This window comes from Biomphalaria glabrata, chromosome 3 (genome assembly GCF_947242115.1).
Source record: "Biomphalaria glabrata chromosome 3, xgBioGlab47.1, whole genome shotgun sequence".
Lineage (NCBI taxonomy): Eukaryota > Metazoa > Mollusca > Gastropoda > Planorbidae > Biomphalaria > Biomphalaria glabrata.
The window spans coordinates 25,653,807-25,676,445 of NC_074713.1; the positions used below are offsets into that span (position 1 = coordinate 25,653,807).

The 22,639-nt window shown below is 37.5% G+C and overlaps 1 protein-coding gene across 3 annotated transcripts in view; it reads right to left on the reverse strand.

The window, feature by feature from the left end:
- LOC106069572 (cytochrome P450 4F6-like) overlaps positions 1 to 21,449 on the reverse strand; it is a 34,908-nt gene extending 13,459 nt beyond the window's left edge. For 2 of the 3 annotated variants that reach the window (XM_013229267.2, XM_013229265.2), the window contains exons 1-4: positions 21,124 to 21,449; positions 3,936 to 4,105; positions 1,834 to 1,984; positions 7 to 188 (exon numbers count right to left, since the gene is read on the reverse strand). In XM_013229267.2, the coding sequence (XP_013084721.2) occupies positions 7 to 188; positions 1,834 to 1,984; positions 3,936 to 4,097 (495 nt within the window). In that variant the 5' untranslated portion in view covers positions 4,098 to 4,105; positions 21,124 to 21,449. The remainder of the gene's footprint in view (positions 1 to 6; positions 189 to 1,833; positions 1,985 to 3,935; positions 4,106 to 21,123) is intronic. The other variant, XM_013229266.2, reaches the window with a different exon arrangement.
- Between the last annotated feature and the right edge of the window lie 1,190 nt (positions 21,450 to 22,639).

Here is a 22,639-nt window from a genome sequence, read left to right on the forward strand (position 1 = left end):
ACTTACTACCAACGTATCAGCTGCTGTGTTGTACACCGAGACGTAATTCTTCAGAATGTCAAAGTGAAAGGCTGGAGTGAGGAGTCTTCTGGCCCTGGCCCAGGTGGCCCCGTTGGAAACAATGAGACCGTCGCCTATCCAGGGCAGCGCAAATTGGTAAACACCCCCAAGACCTCTTGCTTTAGGAGCTTGTTGAAAAATATATAGCGAACCCTAAATTAATAAGCTTATGATACGCTCCCTTTCACGCTAAAAGCAATATATCAATAGTTTTAGGCTATAGTTTTAGACTCTATTAGACCTAATTTAAACAAGTGAATGAAATTTAAACCTGCGTCTACGGCTTTCTTGGGCTTACATTATTTCAAACAATTTTAAATTTTCTTTTTTACATTCATGCATTTCATTTACGTATAGTAAAAAGATTAACAAGAAAAACCTTAAAAATGTTTTTTTTTTAAAAGACAATACCCCCCTAATGTAACTTATTGAGCGACTGTTTTTCAATTAATTATTAATGATTGATAGATTTTTTAAATTTTACCCCCGCCCACTTTCCCCCATCTCCTCGAGAAAAAATTCTGGTTAAGTAAATGTGTAGATCTAGTAAACCTTTTAAAGTTCCAATGATAAGCATTTAGATATAAACTTAGTAGACGGTGAACACAATTTTCCTGAACATTAATTTATTAAAAATCTTGAATCAATAAAGCATTACATTCGGAAATTCCCAATTGCATTAGTCCTTTCAAGACCGATGTAAGATCTATACATAGATGTAATCTCTAGCCAAATTTACATGTATTTATTTTTACTTTGAAAACTTATAACAGCCAAACTAGAGTTTTCCCAGTGTGGCCAACGAGCTAGTAATAATTTTCTTAGCGTTAACTGTAAAATTTCTAGGAAAAGGCTAGAGCTGTTTTTAAGATCAGCTGTCCACTAACCCACCATGAAGAAGTAACTTGAATAAAGCTATTGTAAAAAGAATCTTTTAAGTATAAGCGAATGCTTGGATCCAAAATGTTAATATAAAATTAAAACTCTAGTTTATTTCATGTAGATCTAACTCTAACCCTAACCCCTAACCCTAAAAGTAAATGAAAACTTTTTTTTTGTTGGTTTTCTTTGTTTTGGGATCAACAAGGTCAGAGACTTTGACAGAAAGTAACAATGTGTGCTGCGCTGCAAGCTGCCTAAAGGTCACATGATCCTGAGTTTTGCTAAAGGTTGAGCCCCAAAGCCTTTGCAGTGTTTTAGTATAGCCGCAAGGCAACAGAGTTTCCTTTCTCTAATGGCTAACAAACGTCTCATGTCCGAAGCTTAGTGGTTTAGGTGCAAGTTGATCGCCTTCTCCTGTCAGCGCAACAGTACCGTCAGATCCAATATTGAAGCCACACATGAGGGCTGTCAGAGGCTATTCGAGACGCATACCAATTGAAGCCTTTATTGTTACAGTAGTTACGCTGAGGTAGTCTATTGTAATCAAACTGAATTTCAATTTATTGGACTAATAAAAATTATCTTAACTTTATAAGATAGTGGAAAACTAATATTCATTACCACTTGCAGCGATAAAAACTTAAGTGAACCTTCGTATGCAATGTATATATCCAACTAATGTTCAGTGTAAATAATAGGTTAATTCTAAGTTTTAAAAATATTATCCTTAAAAATATACGTTCTAAGAAATATAAGCCAAATATAGAGCCAAACATAGAGCCAAATATAAGCCAAATATAGAGCCAAATATAGAGCCAAATATAGAGCCAAGTTGATAAAGAAGTTTAAAAGACAACGTCCAAAAAATTTGGCTAAATTATAAGCACTTACCAGAAGACTTCAGAATCAGTTTTACAGTATCTGGGTGAAATACAGTGATGTTAGGTTGAAATGGACCTAGCCAAAAACGAACAAACTTTGAGTTGATATTAGTGAGAAGCCAGTAGCCATAAGCTAATCTTCCCTCTCCAGTTTTTGGGAGCTGATTAAATGAAAAGCATTGTATAAAAAAATACAAGCTTACCTTTAAAAGTGAATATATCCCTTACAATTTAAATACTTACATATAATTGCTTTTTAAAAAGGGAATAAATTTCAAATAAGTTATAACAATTTAATTTCTTTGATTGGTCTCCTTTAGTTGTAGTCCAGAGAGACGTTCTCCCTCTAAGTGTTGGGTCCAAAGGAATTGCAGATGCAGTTTATGATTAACAGCGATCTGTCAGAGATTTTTGTGTGAGATAATAGTCAAGAAGTTGGAGCTGGAATACCGACATATAAAACTAATGAATTTTCTGATCTTTACTTTTGTAATTATGATTGTCTTGGACGATGAAACAAAACCCATGAATATTATAATGAGGGTAGGTCAAAATAAAGTTTCTGTCTTGTGTTGTCTTATGTAAATGTCTATTGTAAAGAACACTAATGATCTAATTATCAAACTTTTCGAATAATGTCAATTTGTACTATAAGCATTTGTTTAAGAGCCATGACACTTCTCATAACAAACATTTAGCGTTCCTTCTTCAACATCTCTAGCTTCGTTATCTCTCCTCTCTCAGCGCTAGACTCAGTTCAGCTTCCTGCATGCATTCCACGTCATTCCTAGCGTTAACAATATCGATCGGAACCCACACTTATACTGTTAAAGTACAGCAATGAAATTTTCAGAGGCGTACCGACTCTAAGTATATATTCATTGCAAACATTGCAGTTGACTTTTAATGGTTAGATACATTATAATTTGACCCAACTCGACGATGCGCCTAATTAGATGTGTCTAATTAATCTATACTGTAGTGTGTTTATTTTTAGAATGTAAAGAGGCTTAAACTGTAATTTTTGCATTATCTGAAAACTAAAAACAAATGTTTTGTATTTGGATAAATAAGAAAAAAAAATATTCGTCTAATGCTTATTTTATACTCTTTAAAGTAGACACTGCGCCAATCTTTATGAAAACGTAAACCATATCCTTTTTGAATGCCCCTTCCTAATCCACCTTAGACAGACCCTACTAACACTACAACCCAACATAACTGTCACGTATTAGTTGAAATAAACTCAATATAGGGTAATAAACTTAGTATAAATTATCCCAGCGGGGTATGGAAAACCCCAGGTGCAAGTGTATATAAAAACCCATGACGTCATCAGACACGCGTTAGGTAGTGACTCCTAGGGAATGATTGGATTGGTTAAAGCAAGCGTTTGGGAGGATTAAAGAAACTATTTGCAAAAGCGGGATATAGAGTTTTTAGTTGGGAAATGTGACTTGAAGTGACAAGTCATATAGTTTACTAGTTGTGAAAATAGATCTAGTATTTATCTGTATCCAGAAGCTGCTCAGCTTTGAAAGATTCATTTGATACAGTTTTATTTCTGTGTATTATGTACTATTATGATTTCCAGTTTTTGAATAAAAGTTCTGTATTTGAATTGAAAGGACCTTCGTTGTTTGAATCTCTAAGACATATTTAGATCTAGAGATATTGTACAGAATACAGTTACAACATATTAACACCTTCGACGAATAAGCATTTCCAACAAGAAGAAGAACCCTATAACTGTGATACCAACACGGCAGTGCTACATAACTGAAGAGAACAGCACACTATTTGTCTATAGTCTATTTCGTCTATGTTAATTTTATACTCTTTAAAGTCAAAGAAAATATATTATTGCAACAAAACTAGGATTTTCTGGACCTATGCGGTTAACGTCTCTTGAAAGCACAGTGAACCTTTGATAATCCGACGTTTTTGATTATTCAGACACCCCCTTTCCGGTCCCTAACCGTCGGACAATCAAAAATCAATATATCATATTCTTATTTTTTATTTTCGTTTCGGCTGCCAACCAATTTTTTTCTACCAAAAAAATAACAATATTTATTTTAAAAAATGCAATTCTAATTTCTGTCTAATTACCTTGTGGAGATTTCCATACAGCCAAGAGAAACTTGGTTCTCCTGGTAGTTGATTGAAGTAGTGAAACTTGAGAATCATCTTGTAAATCTTGCGCACTAACCAAATGAAGAACAGAGTTGTGACAGCCACCAAGCATGTTTTGAGAAGTCCAACATCGAACATTCTTGGGACTGACAATGATCAAAGTTTAACATTACAAACACACATAGAATCCATTTAAAATAAAAATAGAATGTGTCTCTATATTTATATAGTTCTATATGATTTGCCTTAGTGTAAACAATCTCGCAAAAATCTATTAACTGGAGTTACAAATTTCCTTCTACTATCGTAGGCTATACAGATTTTTTTTTCTATAGTCCCTCTTATACAGCAATAAGCTCAAATCTGGTGGGTCCAGTAACAAGAAAATTTTATTATTGATCAAACGAAATAGCGCCGACAAAATAGCATTGACTAAATAGCGCGAGTCATTGATTTCGATATATTCATTCCTTCGTCTAGCAGCCATTTACCGACACTTTAAATTCACGAACACAAACACCCACATTTTTCGAAGTAATCATTTTACAGTCTAAATCTATCGAGTCAATTGTAGAGGTTACTAGTAAATTAAAGTAAAGTTCCCCTTTCAGACCTTGCGATCTATCGAGAAGATGATGTGAAGATCATCTGTTTCTGTTAACGACGGTATCATGCACAACAACAAACCACCTTTACTTTCCCCCCAACTCATGTCAGGTATACATTAGAGCTGGGTGAACTCAAAGGCGTTATAATGATCCCGAAATTAAAAAATCTTCACCGAGATTCGAAACCAGGACCCGTCAGTTTACCACTAAGCTACAGCGCCTGCATGCACTATCAAATTACTTAACATTTTCTAAGTAGCAACTTTACAACTACAGTTGTAAGATTAAGTTATTTTATTGTAGTATGCGAGCCTAGGCTAATCAAATGTAGATGGCCGACCATGTAGCTTTGTTATAGGCGTGCAAAGCAACTAGCAGAAAAACGACATTGATTAGAACCATGAACTCCTGACATTCCTTTCAGTTGAAAAGTTCTTGTGAAAACATCGGTTAATTTTTGTATCATTTTCAAATTGAAGCCGGTGACACAACAGGAAATGTTCGCAATACATTGCATAAAGTCCAAAATGAGCTATTAGCAGAACGTCTAATTCGGAATGATATTGTTTGTGCACCGAACAGTACAGTTGCATTTAGTATGATGAAAATGCAGATATCTCAAGCACTAAGCAAATAGCGTTGGGAGTTTGGTTTGTTAAAGGTGATTAGAGAAGACTTCGTTGGTTTCGTTCCTGTTGTTCAGAGAGACGCACTGCTTTGTGTCAAAAGTCATTGTCAGCGAATGCATAAAGTACAGTCTAGACTTGGACAAACTACTCGCCCAAGGCAAAGTACAGTCTAGACTTGGATAAACTAATCGCCCAAGGCAAAGTACAGTGTAGACTTGGATAAACTAATCGCCCAAAGCAAAGTACAGTCTAGACTTGGACAAACTACTCGCCCAAAGCAAATTACAGTGTAGACTTGGATAAATTGCATCCTCCAAGTAAAGTACAGCCGAGACATCCAAAGTCATGTGCGCTTTCAGTCAAAGCTTTCATAAGACTAACTGCACATATGTTACTCAGTGCCTTCTTCTCATGTACGTTTCTGATTCGTCTCTACACTGTTGTCAATTGTTCGTCCCTTTTTGAACCAGTTGCCCGGAAGTTGCAGTCTGTCCAACTTAACATAGTGGTGGCACATCAACAGTCTCATTGAAATAATCAGAAACTATGAACATGCTACAGTCATGACACATCCTGAGTGAGATTTAGATTTCGTATCTTGATTCGTTAGTTTCTTCATTAACTTCTCGCTTTTCGAGCTATAATAAGTTCAGTTTAACCTGTTCTGTCTGCATTCTAAACCAATGCAAGAGCTGAAACGTGATAAAATTCAAGTCAACTTGTTGTCAGCAACTCACTGTATTGTATTGACAATTGTGTATGAGAGACTATGAACTGGTGCGACTACTGGCATTCACTATCACAGGTTGCAGACGTTGCCACGTTGGAGACTGCTGACTTGTTAAAACATCGTGATTTCTTGCCGCTGTTAGAAAAGCAATTTTGCTAACTCTGCCTGCTACTTCGTGTAGTATTAAACGATCTTTCAGCACGCTATAACAAATCAAAACCTGATTGCGATTAACATCCATCCATCCATCCCAGTGGCGCTACAGCCCATGGAGGGCTCTGGCCTGCTTTAACACATCCTTCCATTCAGATCTCTCCTGGGCCTTTCGTCTCCACGCCCTAACCCCAATCTGCTTCAGATCTGCTTCCACGTCATCTATCCATCGCATTCGGGGTCTGCCTTTGGGTCGCCTGCCTTTTGGTTTTTGCCTGTATACGATTTTCGCCCCTCTGTTGTCTGACATTCTTTCAAGGTGACCTGCCCAACGTAGTCTGTTCTTTTTTATTTCGTTCACTATTGGTGGGTCTTCATATAATTGATATAACTCATGGTTAGTGCGTGTCCTCCACCCTCCTGTTTCATCCTGTATGGCACCATAGATTTTCCTAAGGATTTTTCTTTCCCAAGTGTTAAGTAAATTTTCAGATGTCTTTGTCAGTGTCCAGGTCTCACTTCCATACATTGCTGCTGGTCTTATTATAGTTTTGTATATTATTTTCTTGGTTTTACTTGAAATCATTTTGCTCTTAAGTAGATGGTGGGTGCTATAACATGCCCTGTTGCCTACTGCTATTCTTTCCTTTATTTCTGTTAGTAGGTCATTTTTGAAATTAATAGTACTTCCTAGATATTTGAAAGTTTGGACGTTTTCAAATTCGTGGTCTTTGATTTTGATATTTTGTCCCTCTGTTTGATTGTCTCTTGTCATTGTGATGTACTTGGTTTTACTGTCATTGACCTCAAGTCCTGCTGGTCGAGATGCTTCTTCTAGTTGTATGAAGGCTCTAGCGATGTCAGAGGTTTCTTTACCCAATAAGGCAATGTCATCGGCATAAGCAAGGTATTGTAGATTGCGATTAACACTAGCTGATTAAAGACTCGCAGCAGTGTGCATGATTAGCGTTCATGATCAGTTTGTCTATCTCGACAAGAAGCGATTGATCAGTAAAGTTATCGTCAGTTTGTCAATCTCGACAAGAAGCAATAGATCAGTAAAGTTATCGTCAGTTTGTCCATCTCGACAAGAAGCGATTGATCAGTAACGTTATCGTCAGTTTGTCCATATCGACAAGAAGCGATTGATCAGTAAAGTTATCGACACTTTCCTCAGCCTCAGTCAACGTTAGCAGTTTTGTTTGATCGGCCTTAGGAAGGGACGGGCCCGGGGTTGGACTGGCTATATGGGCATTCCGGCAAATGCCCAGTAGGCCGGTACCAAATTGGGCCGGTAAGACCACCGAAAAGGCCGTTTGAGTGCCAGTAAATTGTTTTAAGATTTTAAAATATTTTCTTTAAAAGCAACACTTTGAGCATGGTGACTTAAAAAAACAAAAAACATACAAAGTCTAATAATATAAAGCATTGTCGTAAATACCCTACATCTGTATATAGTTCTTCTAGTAGACGTCAGTTCCTTATACATACTAAACGATTAGCAAGAAACTTAAGACCTTTAATTGTTATAGAAATTGACGTTAGTGTGAATATATTCGGATGAATCTATAAAGGGACCAACAACAACGTTCCAAGTCTTGTAGATGACATGTCCAGTCACATGGTTTTTCCTGTACACTCTCTCTCCACCGAACTCGGTTCTGAGCAGCTTTCTTCATCTGCTCCCATGTCATTCCAATATCATCAGCTTCACTGATGACTGACCTCTTCAATTTTTGCTTGGGTCCGCCCACTTTCCTCTTTCCTTGCGAATTACAGTCACATACTGTCACAGATGCCATCATAGATTTATTTGTATATTTCACATTTAAAAGCTTGTGTGTAAATAGAAATATAAACCCTTGACTGAGCCTCAGGAATTACCCCACAAATCTAGATCCTTGACAGCGCCTCAGGTTTTACCCGAGACGTAATGACGATGTTGCAAATCTACTGGTTGATTTGAAAATAAATAAAGACATTTTTTTTAAAGAGTTAGCGCCAGAGAATTGACGAGAGAAAAAGAACGCCAGTCGATGAAAGAATTCCCTAGTAGACAGTCGCGTTTTCTAAGAGCTCTGATTTAAAGCCTTTGTAATATTATTTGTGCTTGTTGATCTGTAACTTGTACATAAGCTGTACTTACGTTTTATATTTAAATAAAGTTCCAGAGTTGTGTTTTAACAAAGAATCTTTTATTGTGAATCCTAGATCGTCATTTATTCAACTATTTTAATTCAAGTAAAATCCCCGGCACCACAACACACGTTGTGACATCTGGCACCTCCGACTAATAAAAGTTTATGGACAACTTCTAACGAAATTTATTCAAGATCTAGGACCAATTTCTAAACTCTTCAAAGGAACTTCATTCTTATTTAACGGAGGACAGAATTTCTGTGTTTAACAGGTCAGTTGGTTATCGATAATTCTTTTATAAAGATTTTCGTTAGAGTTACGTCTAACTCACGAAATCTATTATTATATGTAATTGGCAAAAGGAATAAGACCAATATACATAATAACTGGCAATATTAAAGACCAGTAAAGCAAATAACTGGCATTATAGTCATTATAAAGAAGACCAGTAAATAATCATTTGTCTGGCACAAAGTAAACAGAAGACCAGATTTAACCAACTGTTAAACCAGTAAAAAAGTACTCGGCTCAATAGATCTATATATCGAAGCTTACGACTCCAGTGAAATACAATTTTACTGTCAAGTATTATTAGCAAATTGAGGCTTCAAGAACTTTGTCACTATATTATTATCATATCTGAGATAAAGCCAAAATCCAGATATTGTACATTTTGCTCCAATACAAGAAACTAACAAAAAAAAATTAAATATGGCTTCCGGTTCTAGAACACAACGACTCCTTGAATTGATGGAATTAGCAAAAGAGAAGCAAATTCCTAAGCCAGACCTGTGGGCAGAACGCCAAGAAGAGAAAGAATATCAAGAGCAAGAATCTGAAAAACAAAGGCAAGAAGCTGAAAAACAAAGGCAAGACGCCGAAAAACAAAGGCAAGAAGCTGAAAAACAAAGGCAAGACGCCGAGAAACAAAGGCAACATAAAAAAGAAAAAATGGAATTCGAAAAACAAAATAAAGAAAATAAAGAAAGCATTCCAACTCAAGGTCACTCAAATATGTTTTACAAATACAGATTAATGAACAAAATATCGGCTTTCAACGAAAACATTGACAATATGGACTCGTATCTCATAAGATTTGAAGAAATAGCTACAACATCCGGTCTACCTGAAGCACATTGGTCGAGCTCACTCCTCACCCTCTTGACTGGCAAAGCTGTCAACATTTGCTCACAACTGTCCATCAATGAACGCAGCACTTACTCTGATATCAAGGAAGCTCTACTGCGCCAATACGGAGCAACTTCAGCCAACTATAGAAAGAAATTCTATAATGAAAGACCGCAGCAAAATGATGATCCTCATATTTTTGTAGCTAATATGTCAATGTGGTTTGATAGATGGGTATCCATGGCCAAAATAGAAGAAAGTTACCAAGCTCTTCGTCAACTTATTATTATCGACAACATCACCCATGCTCACTCAGAAGATATTCAATCCTACATTATAGAGAGAAATCCTACTGATATCCAGACATTAACCAAGATCATCCGACAATATAAAGCAGCCTATCCAAACAAGTCAGTCAAACCAGCTGTTGAAGAAAATTTTGTCTGCTTTGCTCAAGACAAAAATGCAAGATATAAGTCAGATGACAAAATCAAATGCAACAAATGTCATAAACTAGGGCATTTCACGTCTCAATGCCGCAGCAGAACCACAGAATGTTCATATTGCCATAAAAAGAGTCACCAAACTCATGAATGTTGGAAAAAACAGGCAGTCTCCAAAAATCTAAATTTTATTAGACCCACATCACCAACTCAAAGATACAGCAATAGAGAGCAATACAATCTCAACAAAGCACCTGGAAATAATAAACCAGATAACAAACCTCGCTACAGAAGTCATTCACAGGACTCCAGACCACAATATATGCCAAACAGAAGCTCATATAACAGAAGCTATTACAATGAGCATTCAACTATGACAGTCATTGCAAAGTCCAATGGTCTCAAATTTTATCCAGGCTTTGTAGGAGATAAGAAGGTGGAAGTTCTTCGTGACACCAAAAGCACGTCCACATTAGTACATGAACGCTTCGTACACGCAAACCGTTTCACAGGCAACCACGTCCAAGCCACTGCCTTCAACGGAACTGTTACCTGAAGCCATCATTTATTTTACTACACCATTCTTCAGTGGTCAAACAAAAGCATTAGTAACACCCAATCTACCAGTGGACCTAATCATTGGAAACATAGAGGGAGTTAAAGAATGCACTTCTCAAGAACTTACTGAATGGACAAATGCCATAGAGCAAGGTCAAAAATGTTTGGCAGTAATGACAAGATCCATGTCCAGACAAAAAGAACATTTGGCACCTGAACAAGTTAGCCAAAATAATCACATGGCTACCTCAGTTACTCAAGTTATGCAGAATGCAACAGAACCAGTTACTAGTCCAGTAGCCAGCAACAATCAAGAACATTCAACATGGACACCCCCAGTTACATCAAGCCCATCCCTACCGGTCATAAGTTCACCTCCAATTCCCGAATGTCCATTGTTGAACTTTGAAGAACAAGACTACATTCCCAGAGTCTCTAACAATGATACAAGAACTCTAACTGGTCAAACTGAAGTCCATCAAGACAAGTCATATTTCACACATGATGACTTCAAAGAAGAACAGAAACGAGATCCAACATTGCAAATACTTTATCAGAAGGCTCAAGCAAACAAACAGCTGAATCTACCAAATAAACCATATTTTCAAGATGGCCTCCTGGTGAAGAATGCCATGCATAAAGACAATACCATTCAGCAAATAATAGTGCCACAGAAATACAGGAAAGAAATACTGGCAACAGGACATAACATTCCACACGCCAGCCATATGGGTGTAGTCAAAACTAAAGCCAGAATCCTCAAAGAATTTTATTGGCCAAGTATCATTAAAGACGTCAAGAAATACGTGAAGTCATGTCATATTTGCCAAGTCAAAGGACCTAAGAACAACAAATCACAGGCACCTATTCAAGATAGGGAATTGACAGACAAGCCATTCCAAAAAGTCTCAGTTGATTTGATTGGTCCTATGCCAGTAGCTTCAGCAAGAAACCATCGATATGTCCTGACATTGATTGACACATGTACAAGATGGACAGAAGCAGTACCTCTAGTCAACATTACAGCGCTTGACATCACCAGAGCTTTGTCAGAGATATTTTCCAGAATTGGTTTCCCAGAAGTTATCCTCTCTGACAGAGGCACACAGTTCACAGCTGACATTACCAAAGACTTCATGAACATGTACCACATCAAGATGAAGTTCACAACGCCCTACCATCCCCAAAGCAACGGGCTTTGCGAACGATTCAACGGTACTTTGAAGAGGTGCATTTCAAAAATAGCACACGACAATCCGCAGAATTGGGACTTATTGCTACCAGCAGCTCTGTTTGCATACAGAGAAAGTCCTCAAGAAAAAACAGGATTCTCACCTTTCGAGATGGTTTATGGCGCCAGCCCACGAGGACCGATGGCAATCCTCAAAGAAGCTATTATTCGCCAAAACTCAATCTCATCAGAAACCAAGACAGCGTTTCAACATGTGCAAGATACCAGAAACATAGTCATATCTGCATGTGAAAAAGCAAATGAAGCCACAGCCATAGCAAACTCCAATACCAGAATGAGAGTCAATAGAAACAGAACACTGAAACAATTTGAACCAGGAGATCAAGTATGTCTGTTACTACCAGACAAAAGCAACAGACTATTCATCAAATGGCAAGGTCCATTCTCCATACTCAGAAAGATAACAGATGTTGACTATGAGATAGACATACACAACAAAAAGAAAATCTATCACGTCAACATGTTACAAAAATATAACACAATAACAGAAGGTACCACAAGCCCAGAACAAAATGAAAGAGCTATATCATGTCTTGCAGTCATACCAGAAGAAGATGAAAATGACACGTCTGAATTTGACGACATCAATATGCCACAAACAACTACCAAACAAACTGAATTTTGGCAAGACATCAAATTCAATTCAATGACACCGCAAAAGCAGAAAGAACTGACTACCATTCTCAAAGAAAATTCAGACATATTTACAGATGTTTCAGGCAAAACGTCAATTACGGAACACAATATAATACTTACTGATTCCAAGCCTACAAAAGCAAGACCTTATCCATTACCAGTACACTACAGAGACTTTCTTAAACAAGAAATTAACCAACTATTAGAGCAAGGAATCATTGAACATTCCAACTCTCCATATGCCGCACCAATAGTTCTTGTCAAACGGAAGCAAACGACAACTCCAAGAATGTGTGTCGACTTCAGACAGTTGAATAAAATAACCCAACTCGACTCATATCCTATGCCAAATCCTGAAGATCTTATGACCAAATTTTCAGAGGCAAAGTTCTTCACCAAAATAGACCTGTCCAGAGGTTATTACCAAATACCAGTCAGACAAGAATGCAAACAGTTTACGGCATTCACCACAGCTTATGGGCTATTCCATTTCAACTTCATGCCATTTGGTCTAGTCAACGCCAGCAGCACTTTTAATAGAGCCATTCACAGCATACTAGGCAATCGCTCTGACACAGTGTCATATATAGATGACATTTGCATATTCCATAAGACATGGAACGAACATATCAAAGGACTACAAGAAGTTTTCAGCATACTGAAACAACATGGTTTTACCATAAAGCCTAGTAAGGTAGAACTAGCCATGTCAGAAATATCCTTCCTGGGTTATAGAGTCAGCTACAATTCGATGAGACCACAAGAGAACATTATTCAACGCATACTAGACATCAAAGTCCCCACCAGTAAAAAGCAAGTGAGAAGTATTTTGGGTCTGTGTAATTTCTACAGACATTTCATACCAGATTACACAGCACTCATAGCTCCATTGATTGAACTCACCAAGAAAGGACAGCCAACGAAGATTCCATGGTCTACAAAGTTACATACCACTATTGAGAACATCAAAGCTGAATTCTCAAGAGACACTATTCTCAAACTTCCGAATCCAGAGAAGCAATTTTACCTCGCCACAGATGCTTCATCTTCAGCTATAGGTGCATGCCTAATGCAGAAATACCAAGACACTTCACAGAAATGCCAAGAGACTTTGCACGCAGTATTTTTCATCAGCAGGAAGTTGTCACCAGCTGAAACCAGATACTCAACCATCGAACGTGAATGTCTAGCCATTATATGGGCCATAGCCAAGTTCTCCAGATATCTACTAGGTGCTCATTTCACACTCCTAACTGATCATGCACCACTAGCATTTCTGAACTCAAAGAAGTTAGCGAACAGTCGTTTAACTCGTTGGAGTCTACAACTCACAGACTACCAATTTGAGGTCAAGACAATCCCTGGACGTGAGAATGTCTTTTCTGACACACTTTCCAGATGTATTTAATTCTTTACATAATTGTGTATATATTTTTCTTCCACAGGTGTAGTATATCAGTTTTGTATTGTCATATTTTAATTTTATCATGAAGCACCATGAAGAGAAGTAACTCATTCAATTCAAGATTTAATTTATTCAAGTATTATGCTTTGTACAACTTTTGATATTGTCTCATTCTCATAACCACTTGAATAGTGAAACAGGTGTTCTAAGTCATCAATAATTTTGTTCTCATATACCTGACACTGCATTTACATTTTTTTTTTATTGTTATCTCCAAGTTGACCTTATTTTTCAGAGCATTGTCATATGTTACCTCAACCATTTTTCTATAATTTCATGTATGGTATCTTGTGTATATTTAAATATTTTTAATACATATGAGCATTTCTATCACCATACAAATGCTAAATGGAGGGGGGGGGGGTAATATGTCACAGATGCCATCATAGATTTATTTGTATATTTCACATTTAAAAGCTTGTGTGTAAATAGAAATATAAACCCTTGACTGAGCCTCAGGAATTACCCCACAAATCTAGATCCTTGACAGCGCCTCAGGTTTTACCCGAGACGTAATGACGATGTTGCAAATCTACTGGTTGATTTGAAAATAAATAAAGACATTTTTTTTAAAGAGTTAGCGCCAGAGAATTGACGAGAGAAAAAGAACGCCAGTCGATGAAAGAATTCCCTAGTAGACAGTCGCGTTTTCTAAGAGCTCTGATTTAAAGCCTTTGTAATATTATTTGTGCTTGTTGATCTGTAACTTGTACATAAGCTGTACTTACGTTTTATATTTAAATAAAGTTCCAGAGTTGTGTTTTAACAAAGAATCTTTTATTGTGAATCCTAGATGCAGACAGTCAAACTAGGTTAACAAGTTATTGAGAACGCAGTATATGACCTTGTGAGTAAAGTTCCCCTTTCAGACCTTGCGTTCTACAGTGCAGATGATGTTAAGGTCATAAGTTTCTTTGTCCAACGGTTAACAAGCAGGGTGTCATGTGGCCAGCACAACGATCAACCACCTTTATTTTCCCCAACTAAAGTCAGGTCCATTAGAGTTAGGCAAACTCAAATTCCTAGTCTTCATCGAGATCTGAACCCAAGAATCCAGGTTCGGAGGCCAAGCGCTTAACCAATCAACCACCACGCCTTCCATGATCTTTTAACATGGTCAGTTAACTAACGGAGGATGAAGAGTTGTAAGATGGTCAGTTAACTAATGGAGGATGAATAGATTTAAGATGGCCAGTTAACTAATGGATGATGAAGAGTTTTAAGATGGTCAGTTAACTAACGGAGTGTGACAAGTCAAAATCTTGCTGTCAGAGTCACTCAATTTTATCACAGCATTAATTATTATTTATCATTATTTATTTATTTTATTTTAATTATTTCACCGTCCTATCCCCAATTTCTTCACCCGCCCCACCTTTTCCTCTTCTCACTAGGGTGAGTCCACCACCTTGGCGGCTTTTCACTTATTTCCCTTTGATAGGGGAAAGATAAACACACAATCTCTTTGGTCTCACCCGCCGGATGTCTGACGGTCGCAGTTGACTCCACCTTGAGTAGAATATAAATCGCTCTTTCTTCCCCCCCCCCCTTTTTCCCACATCTCTCTTTGATCTAGGAGATCACTCGGATCAACACGCCCCTCGACACTCCAAGGTGCGACTCCCATCTCGAGTCAAATTCACCCACGTGAGAGATAATCTTCAGCCTAGGACATTTCATGTTTCCACCCACCTTTTCCAGACCTATATAAGGTAGAATAAGGCGGAACAGACACTCATTTCTCATTCTAGCTGAGCAATCGAGTCTTGACTATTTCATTTATTCTTACTCTTAGAGGAATACCTGGTGGTAAGCCGAACTTAATCACAGTTCCACTTAATTACTTTGTGCATATTTCTCACTGGATACTATCATGTGTATTTTATTATTTCATTTATATTTAATTAGTGCATTGTGTATTTCTCACTGTCGTAAGTAGAAAACGTAATCATGGCATATGTATATATGTATGTATTGCATTAATCTATTAATGCTACGTTGCTCAATTGATCGTTAATGAAACCATGTATATATTTGTACATTTTATTTTGTTACCTTTATCTCGGCTGACCGCCTTGATAATTTTACTTGCGCACTAATACTGCGCTTAGAAAAGAGATATGAATTAATCTCCCCTTTTCTCATTCTACTTGAACGAGAGTTGCGCCCCTTGAACGGACGCTTTCCCCATTCAAGCTCGCTCCTTTGTTTATGGCCGACGGCCATGTGTAAACAATAGCGTCATGGTCGCTGACCAGCATCCGCCCCCCCCTCCCTTTCTCTTTCCACTTGTGTTGTGTATTTGAAATTATTATTTCCCCTTTTATGTACATTTTTTATATTGCTGCTATCAGCCATCTATTTTCCAAACACCATTTGTCATCATCTCCCCATTGTGCTCAAAAGCAATTTTCCAATCTGACGAATGCAGATCAGTCGAGGGCATCGATAAGATGCATGAAAGACATGTCCTAACTTGTCTTTATTTATCCGCAGCCTCCCTCAGGTGTCTGCCTAGTTGCTATTGAGAATCAACTATTGCCTTCGTACTTAGTGTTTTTCAGCACTGCACTCCTGCCTATTTGCTACTGAGTATCATCTACTGCCTACGTGGATCTACTCAACTCTATTACTTGGCGCTATCGGCTCTACTTATCTGCCTATTTGACAATCCACTTGTCAACCCATTAGGCACGACGTCCCTATAGACCCAGAGTCTGTGCGAGACGTCATAGCTCCGCCCGAACTCCGCAAATCACTGGACTTATCCTGTTAACTACGCTGCCCACGGCAAATCAGCTCTGCCCGCAGTACCCTTGTGCCCACGGTAGCCGGCCACACGCCCTACTGTGCCCACTACAGATATCAGAACTTTGGATTGAGACTCCACAAGAACTGTATCACCGGCGTCCCTCTACCCGCTAGAGAGCCACCTCCAGCTGCAGAACCTCAAGCCAGGACACAGCCAGCTGCGACCCAAGCAGGAAAACCAGCTAAGTTCAGAAGACAAAGAGATATACTCTCTTATTAAGTGCAAGAGGGATGATTAAATATAGTATTGATTAGAGATAGATGCAAACCCTTCCCCCTATTTTTTCTTCTATGTAAATATTTATGTAAATAAATATTCTTCAATTTTTAACTTTGTATCTCTCTTTCATTGCTTGTCTCGTTGCGTGTCTGCTCCCGATTTATATGCTGATAGGTTGGTGTGTGATAGCTTCAAAAATAATCATCCCCTAGACGTTAAACAAGCCAAACACACGTCACCTTCGCTAACCTGTCAAACGGAGGATAAAGAGTTTAGTTTTAAGATGGTCAGTTAACTAATGGAGGATGAAGAGGTTTAAGATGGTCAGTTAACTAATAGAGGATGAAGAAATTTAAGATGGTCAGTTAACTAATGGAGGATGAAGAGGTTTAAGATGGTCAGTTAACTAATGAAGAATGAAGAGGTTTAAGATGATCAGTTAACTAATGGAGGATGAAGAGGTTTAAGATGGTCAGTTAACTAACAAAGGATGAAGAGTTTTTAAGATGGTCAGTTAACTAACAAAGGATGAAGAGTTTTTAAGATGGGCAGTTAACTAACGGAGGATGAAGAGGTTTAAGATGGACAGTTAACTAACGGAGGATGAAGAGTTTTAAGATGGGCAGTTAACTAATAGAGGATGAAGAGGTTTGAGATGGTCAGTTAACTAATGGATGATGAAGAGTTTTAAGATGGTCAGTTAACTAATAGAGGATGAAGAGTTTTAAGATGGTCAGTTAACTAATAGAGGATGAAGAGTTTTAAGATGGGCAGTTAACTAACGGAGGATAAAGAGGTTTAAGATGGACAGTTAACTAACGGAGGATGAAGAGTTTTAAGATGGGCAGTTAACTAATAGAGGATGAAGAGTTTTAAGATGGTCAGTTAACTAATAGAGGATGAAGAGTTTTAAGATGGTCAGTTAACTAATAGAGGATGAAGAGTTTTAAGATGGGCAGTTAACTAACGGAGGATAAAGAGGTTTAAGATGGACAGTTAACTAACGGAGGATGAAGAGTTTTAAGATGGGCAGTTAACTAATAGAGGATGAAGAGTTTTAAGATGGTCAGTTAACTAATAGAGGATGAAGAGTTTTAAGATGGTCAGTTAACTAACGGAGGATAAAGAGGTTTAAGATGGACAGTTAACTAACGGAGGATGAAGAGTTTTAAGATGGGCAGTTAACTAATAGAGGATGAAGAGGTTTGAGATGGTCAGTTAACTAATGGATGATGAAGAGTTTTAAGATGGTCAGTTAACTAATAGAGGATGAAGAGTTTTAAGATGGTCAGTTAACTAATAGAGGATGAAGAGTTTTAAGATGGGCAGTTAACTAATAGAGGATGAAGAGGTTTGAGATGGTCAGTTAACTAATAGAGGATGAAGAGTTTTAAGATGGTCAGTTAACTAATGGAGGATGAAGAGGTTTGAGATGGTCAGTTAACTAATAGAGGATAAAGAGTTTTAAGATGGTCAGTTAACTAATAGAGGATGAAGAGTTTTAAGATGGTCAGTTAACTAATAGAGGATGAAGAGGTTTAAGATGGTCAGTTAACTAATAGAGGATGAAGAGTTTTAAGATGGTCAGTTAACTTATAGAGGATGAAGAGTTTTAAGATGGTCAGTTAACTTATAGAGGATGAAGAGGTTTAAGATAGGCAGTTAACTAATAGAGGATGAAGAGTTTTAAGATGGTCAGTTAACTAATGGATGATAAAGAGTTTTAAGATGGTCAGTTAACTAACGGAGGATGAAGAGTTTTAAGATGGTCAGTTAACTAATGAAGGATGAAGCTTTGTATTTGTAAATTGAAGTTGAAATTGTCAAGGAGTGAAACAGAATTATAAATAACTAGTCGACCGGCGGCGTACCATACGTCGCTATTTTGCAGGGCCGGCCTTAGGTAATAGCAGTGGGTTCCGCACTTATGCGACCGCAGTTGGCCCCGCACTTTCATTGGACCCGCGCTTATTCTAGGTGTATAAATTATTAAATTAAACTATTTCTTATAACAGATTTCCAGCGGCCTCCTGTCGATTTACCAGAAGCGCCTTGAAATCTCCTGAAATTGCAAAATATACGAAAAAGTCCTGGAAATATCCGGAAATTAGTAAAATCTTTAGAAAACTCATACAAATCTCCTGACATATATATAGAAAAAAATTGTCATTTTGGGGTATCATTCAATATGGAAAACACCTATTCTACGCGCGATAAATAAAAACAGCATTATGCATTAGCCGTAATTAAATAATCTTGTAAAAGAAGCTTCTCGTGCCTAAAACAAATGAAGAATTACATGAGGTCAACAATTCTCAAAGGTATATTGAACATTTGGTAATTGTTGCTATTGAGCATAATCTATGTTGGAAATACAATTTTCATGATATACGGTATGACTTCGCTACACACTAGGCTCGTAAAGTAGTTCTGTACGTAGTAAAGAATGAATAAAATGCAAAGACGAATTTATTTTCAAATACAAACTCTTAAATTTCACTTATTATTTGTATCCCTACCCAAACTTGGCCCCGCAAAATCCGTTTCGCATAGGGCCCCACAATGGTTGAGTCCGGCCCTGCTTTTTAGTGAAGGGTGAATACAGAGTAGATTACTTGTCCCCCCCCCCCTCTTTTTTCGCCGCTACGTGGAGGTAGAAATAAAAAAAGAGGAATCTTTCTTGGTCACAACGGTCCGGCCCTACTATTTAGTGACGGGTGAATACTACTTGTTCTCCCCCACCCCCTCATTTTTTTCCTGGCGTAACTCTAGTTCGTCCGACTTGCAAAAATAAAAGAGTGATCTTTCCTTTACTTCTTCTTGTGTCCAAACTCTTGAGCCATGAAGAGAATTATATATGTATATATAGATATGTTCGTTGATGGAGGATCTTCATGTAAATGTATATGTTTATGTATACGGTAGCAGGAATTTGATTGAATTGAGAAATTCCCCATTCGAAGTATTATACTTTATTCATTTAGTAATAGTACTTATCAGATGGTTTCAAAATCATCTAATAAATTATTCTCGTAACTAACTACTATTGACACATTTTTAAACTTTACTTAATGCTCTGGAGGACAGGTATAATTGGATTCCCATTATGTGGCATATAATTTGTGATCCAGATTGTATAGAAGTTGAGTGCCAATTTTGACACACAGTGTACACCTGGACGAGAGTACGGATAAACTTAGCCATGTCTACATTAAATTGTTCACTTGTTCAGGATTTTTGTTTCACGAAACAGGCATTTCCAGTGCACTTAATATCTCAATGACAATAAAATAACAATTGTATTTGTTAGTAAACAGGTCGCAAGTATCAGGTATAGAGGTGGTGCCACAGTGTTTACTACAAAGGGATGAGGGAACCAATTATTTTCTTTACTACTCTCTGTAAAAAATGAAAGTTGAAGCTACGACTTTGGGCCATAGGCGGATTCAGTGGGGGGCGTTAGGGGCGACCGCCCCCCCCCCTAACTCGGCCGACCCCCTCCCCCGAATGGGGGAGGACGAATTTTAGTAAAGAAATCACACAATTTGTATACGAATTTATTAGCTATGTTAATAATATATACTAATTATTTATATTTCAACCTATTTTTAGATTATTTCGCCCCCCTCTCTAGTATATTGGCTAATTTGGTGGGATGGGGAGGTGGCGATGGCATAATCCCCCCCCATCATAAACTTTCGAGTGGGGGGCGGTCAAATTTATTTGTAAAAATCACAGCTTGTTAAAGGAATCAATTAAATATCTTAAATATCTATATAATTAAAACTTGTTATTGATATTTAACCGATCTTTTTATTATGGCATTCCCCTGTAAGGATTGGGTGGATTGAGCGGCGGTCCTCAAAGTCTTTGTTAATATGTTGGGTATCTTATTTATTTCAAGGAACAAATCGGCTGCATTTGCAGTGTAGTATATATATATGCTGTACGAGTGTTTATGCTTAGGGTTAGGGTTTACTGGACGTTAGGGTTAGGGTTTGGAAAAAATCGCCCCCCCCCTTTCCAATGTTCTGGATCCGCTAGCTATCTTGCTCCCCTCCCCCGTAAAAGAAAAAAACATGCGGGCACCCCCAAGGGTATTCACAGAAACTCTGATCAAGGCTTCCAGTTATTTAATCCGAGTCTGATCCCTTAAACGAAAAAAAAGACGAGCTGATTTGGAGATACACAGTCATAAAGTCAAGAGGAGTGAAGGGTTTACAAATTAAGGTTGAACTTCTAAGTCTAATCTAGATGGTGTGTACACATTAGTTTAAGTTCAACCTTGTTGCCAGCAGAAAGAAATTAGGTTCAAACGTGTGTTTCAATGTACTTTCTGTAGTGTGTCAAAGTGTTTCTCTGTTATGTATCTAAATAAAGGAGATCACTTACTTTATAAGAAAACTTGTTTACAAAAGAACTGAGTCTCTTACGATTGTGTAACTGTTTAATCAAAGTCAAAGAACTAATCACAAAATAAAACTTTGCTCACAGATTTCTCTCAGATGCAGCCAGTCTTATTAAATATAGCGCTAACACACTCCGATTCTAACTAATAATATAGTTTCTTTTTCACATTAAGGTGCATATAACCAACATTCTAGTTTGCATTTGTATAACTATCTTACACATGCCTACACGGCCTTAACTGCTAATAAAATACAAGTACACAGTTTGTTAGTCGAATTAGGTCAGGAACAAAACACAATATTACAAAGACATACAGGCTACTAAAGGAAACAGCAGCAGCAGCAACTTAAAAATAAACCAGAGGCCAAATATGTATCTTCGATTTATCTGATACTAGATATGTGGCTTTTGTGATAACAGTCAAACATATCTTACAACTCTGAACAAACAAATGACTCAATAAAAACTATAAGTTAAGTAAAAGTTAATAACTGTTTTTGAAAATTGTGCGTTTCAGACATTTAAAAAAAATATAATAAAGATTAATGGTAGACCTGGATACACAATGGTAGTGTTTGTATATAGTGTAATGTACTTCAGTTTAAAGCCTTACGTACATGTATATATTCAATGCTATATGCATTTATTGTAAATAAAGGGAGAGAGAGAGAGAGAGAGAGAATCAAGTACTATTACATCAGGGTCGTGATATGCGTACTTCAGCCGACTTTGTCTTGTATGATTAAGTTCAATTTGTGTAACAAGTTACGAGTCATACGAACAACTTCGCGATGATTGCCGAGCGTGATACATGTTTGACACCTAGGCCAAGACCTACAACCCAAAGATTTGTTTTCTTATTTGTATAGGCCTAGCTCTTCTAGCAATCATCTCCGCTGAGTCCGCTCTAAATGCACAAACAATTAGATCTAGACCACTAGACATTCACATTGTCACATAAGAAAACAATATAGATTTAAAATATTCGTATCTATTAACGAAACAATTTATACTTATAGAAGGATTTTACCATAGACACATATATATATAAGTTTTTGGATTTTACATTTAAAAAAAAACTTGATACATAATTTAATGTCGTACAAAAAGAAAAATAAAGCCAATAGTTAGCTTTCTCACTGCTCTATGATCCTATCACTTGTCTGGACATTCGGTCAAGGAGGGATGGGAAAGAAGGAGGGGGGTATCTGCGTGAATGTGACCGTGATCGCTTTTGAAATGAGTCAACAAGTTTGTACGACTTGAATTGGAACTTAGGACTCAAGCCTCCTCATGCCACCACATCTTTCACGAACTTAGGACTCAAGCCTCCTCATGCCACCACATCTTTCACGAACTTAGGACTCAAGCCTCCTCATGCCACCACATCTTTCACGAACTTAGGACTCAAGCCTCCTCATGCCACCACATCTTTCACGAACTTAGGACTCAAGCCTCCTCATGCCACCACATCTTTCACGAACTTAGGACTCAAGCC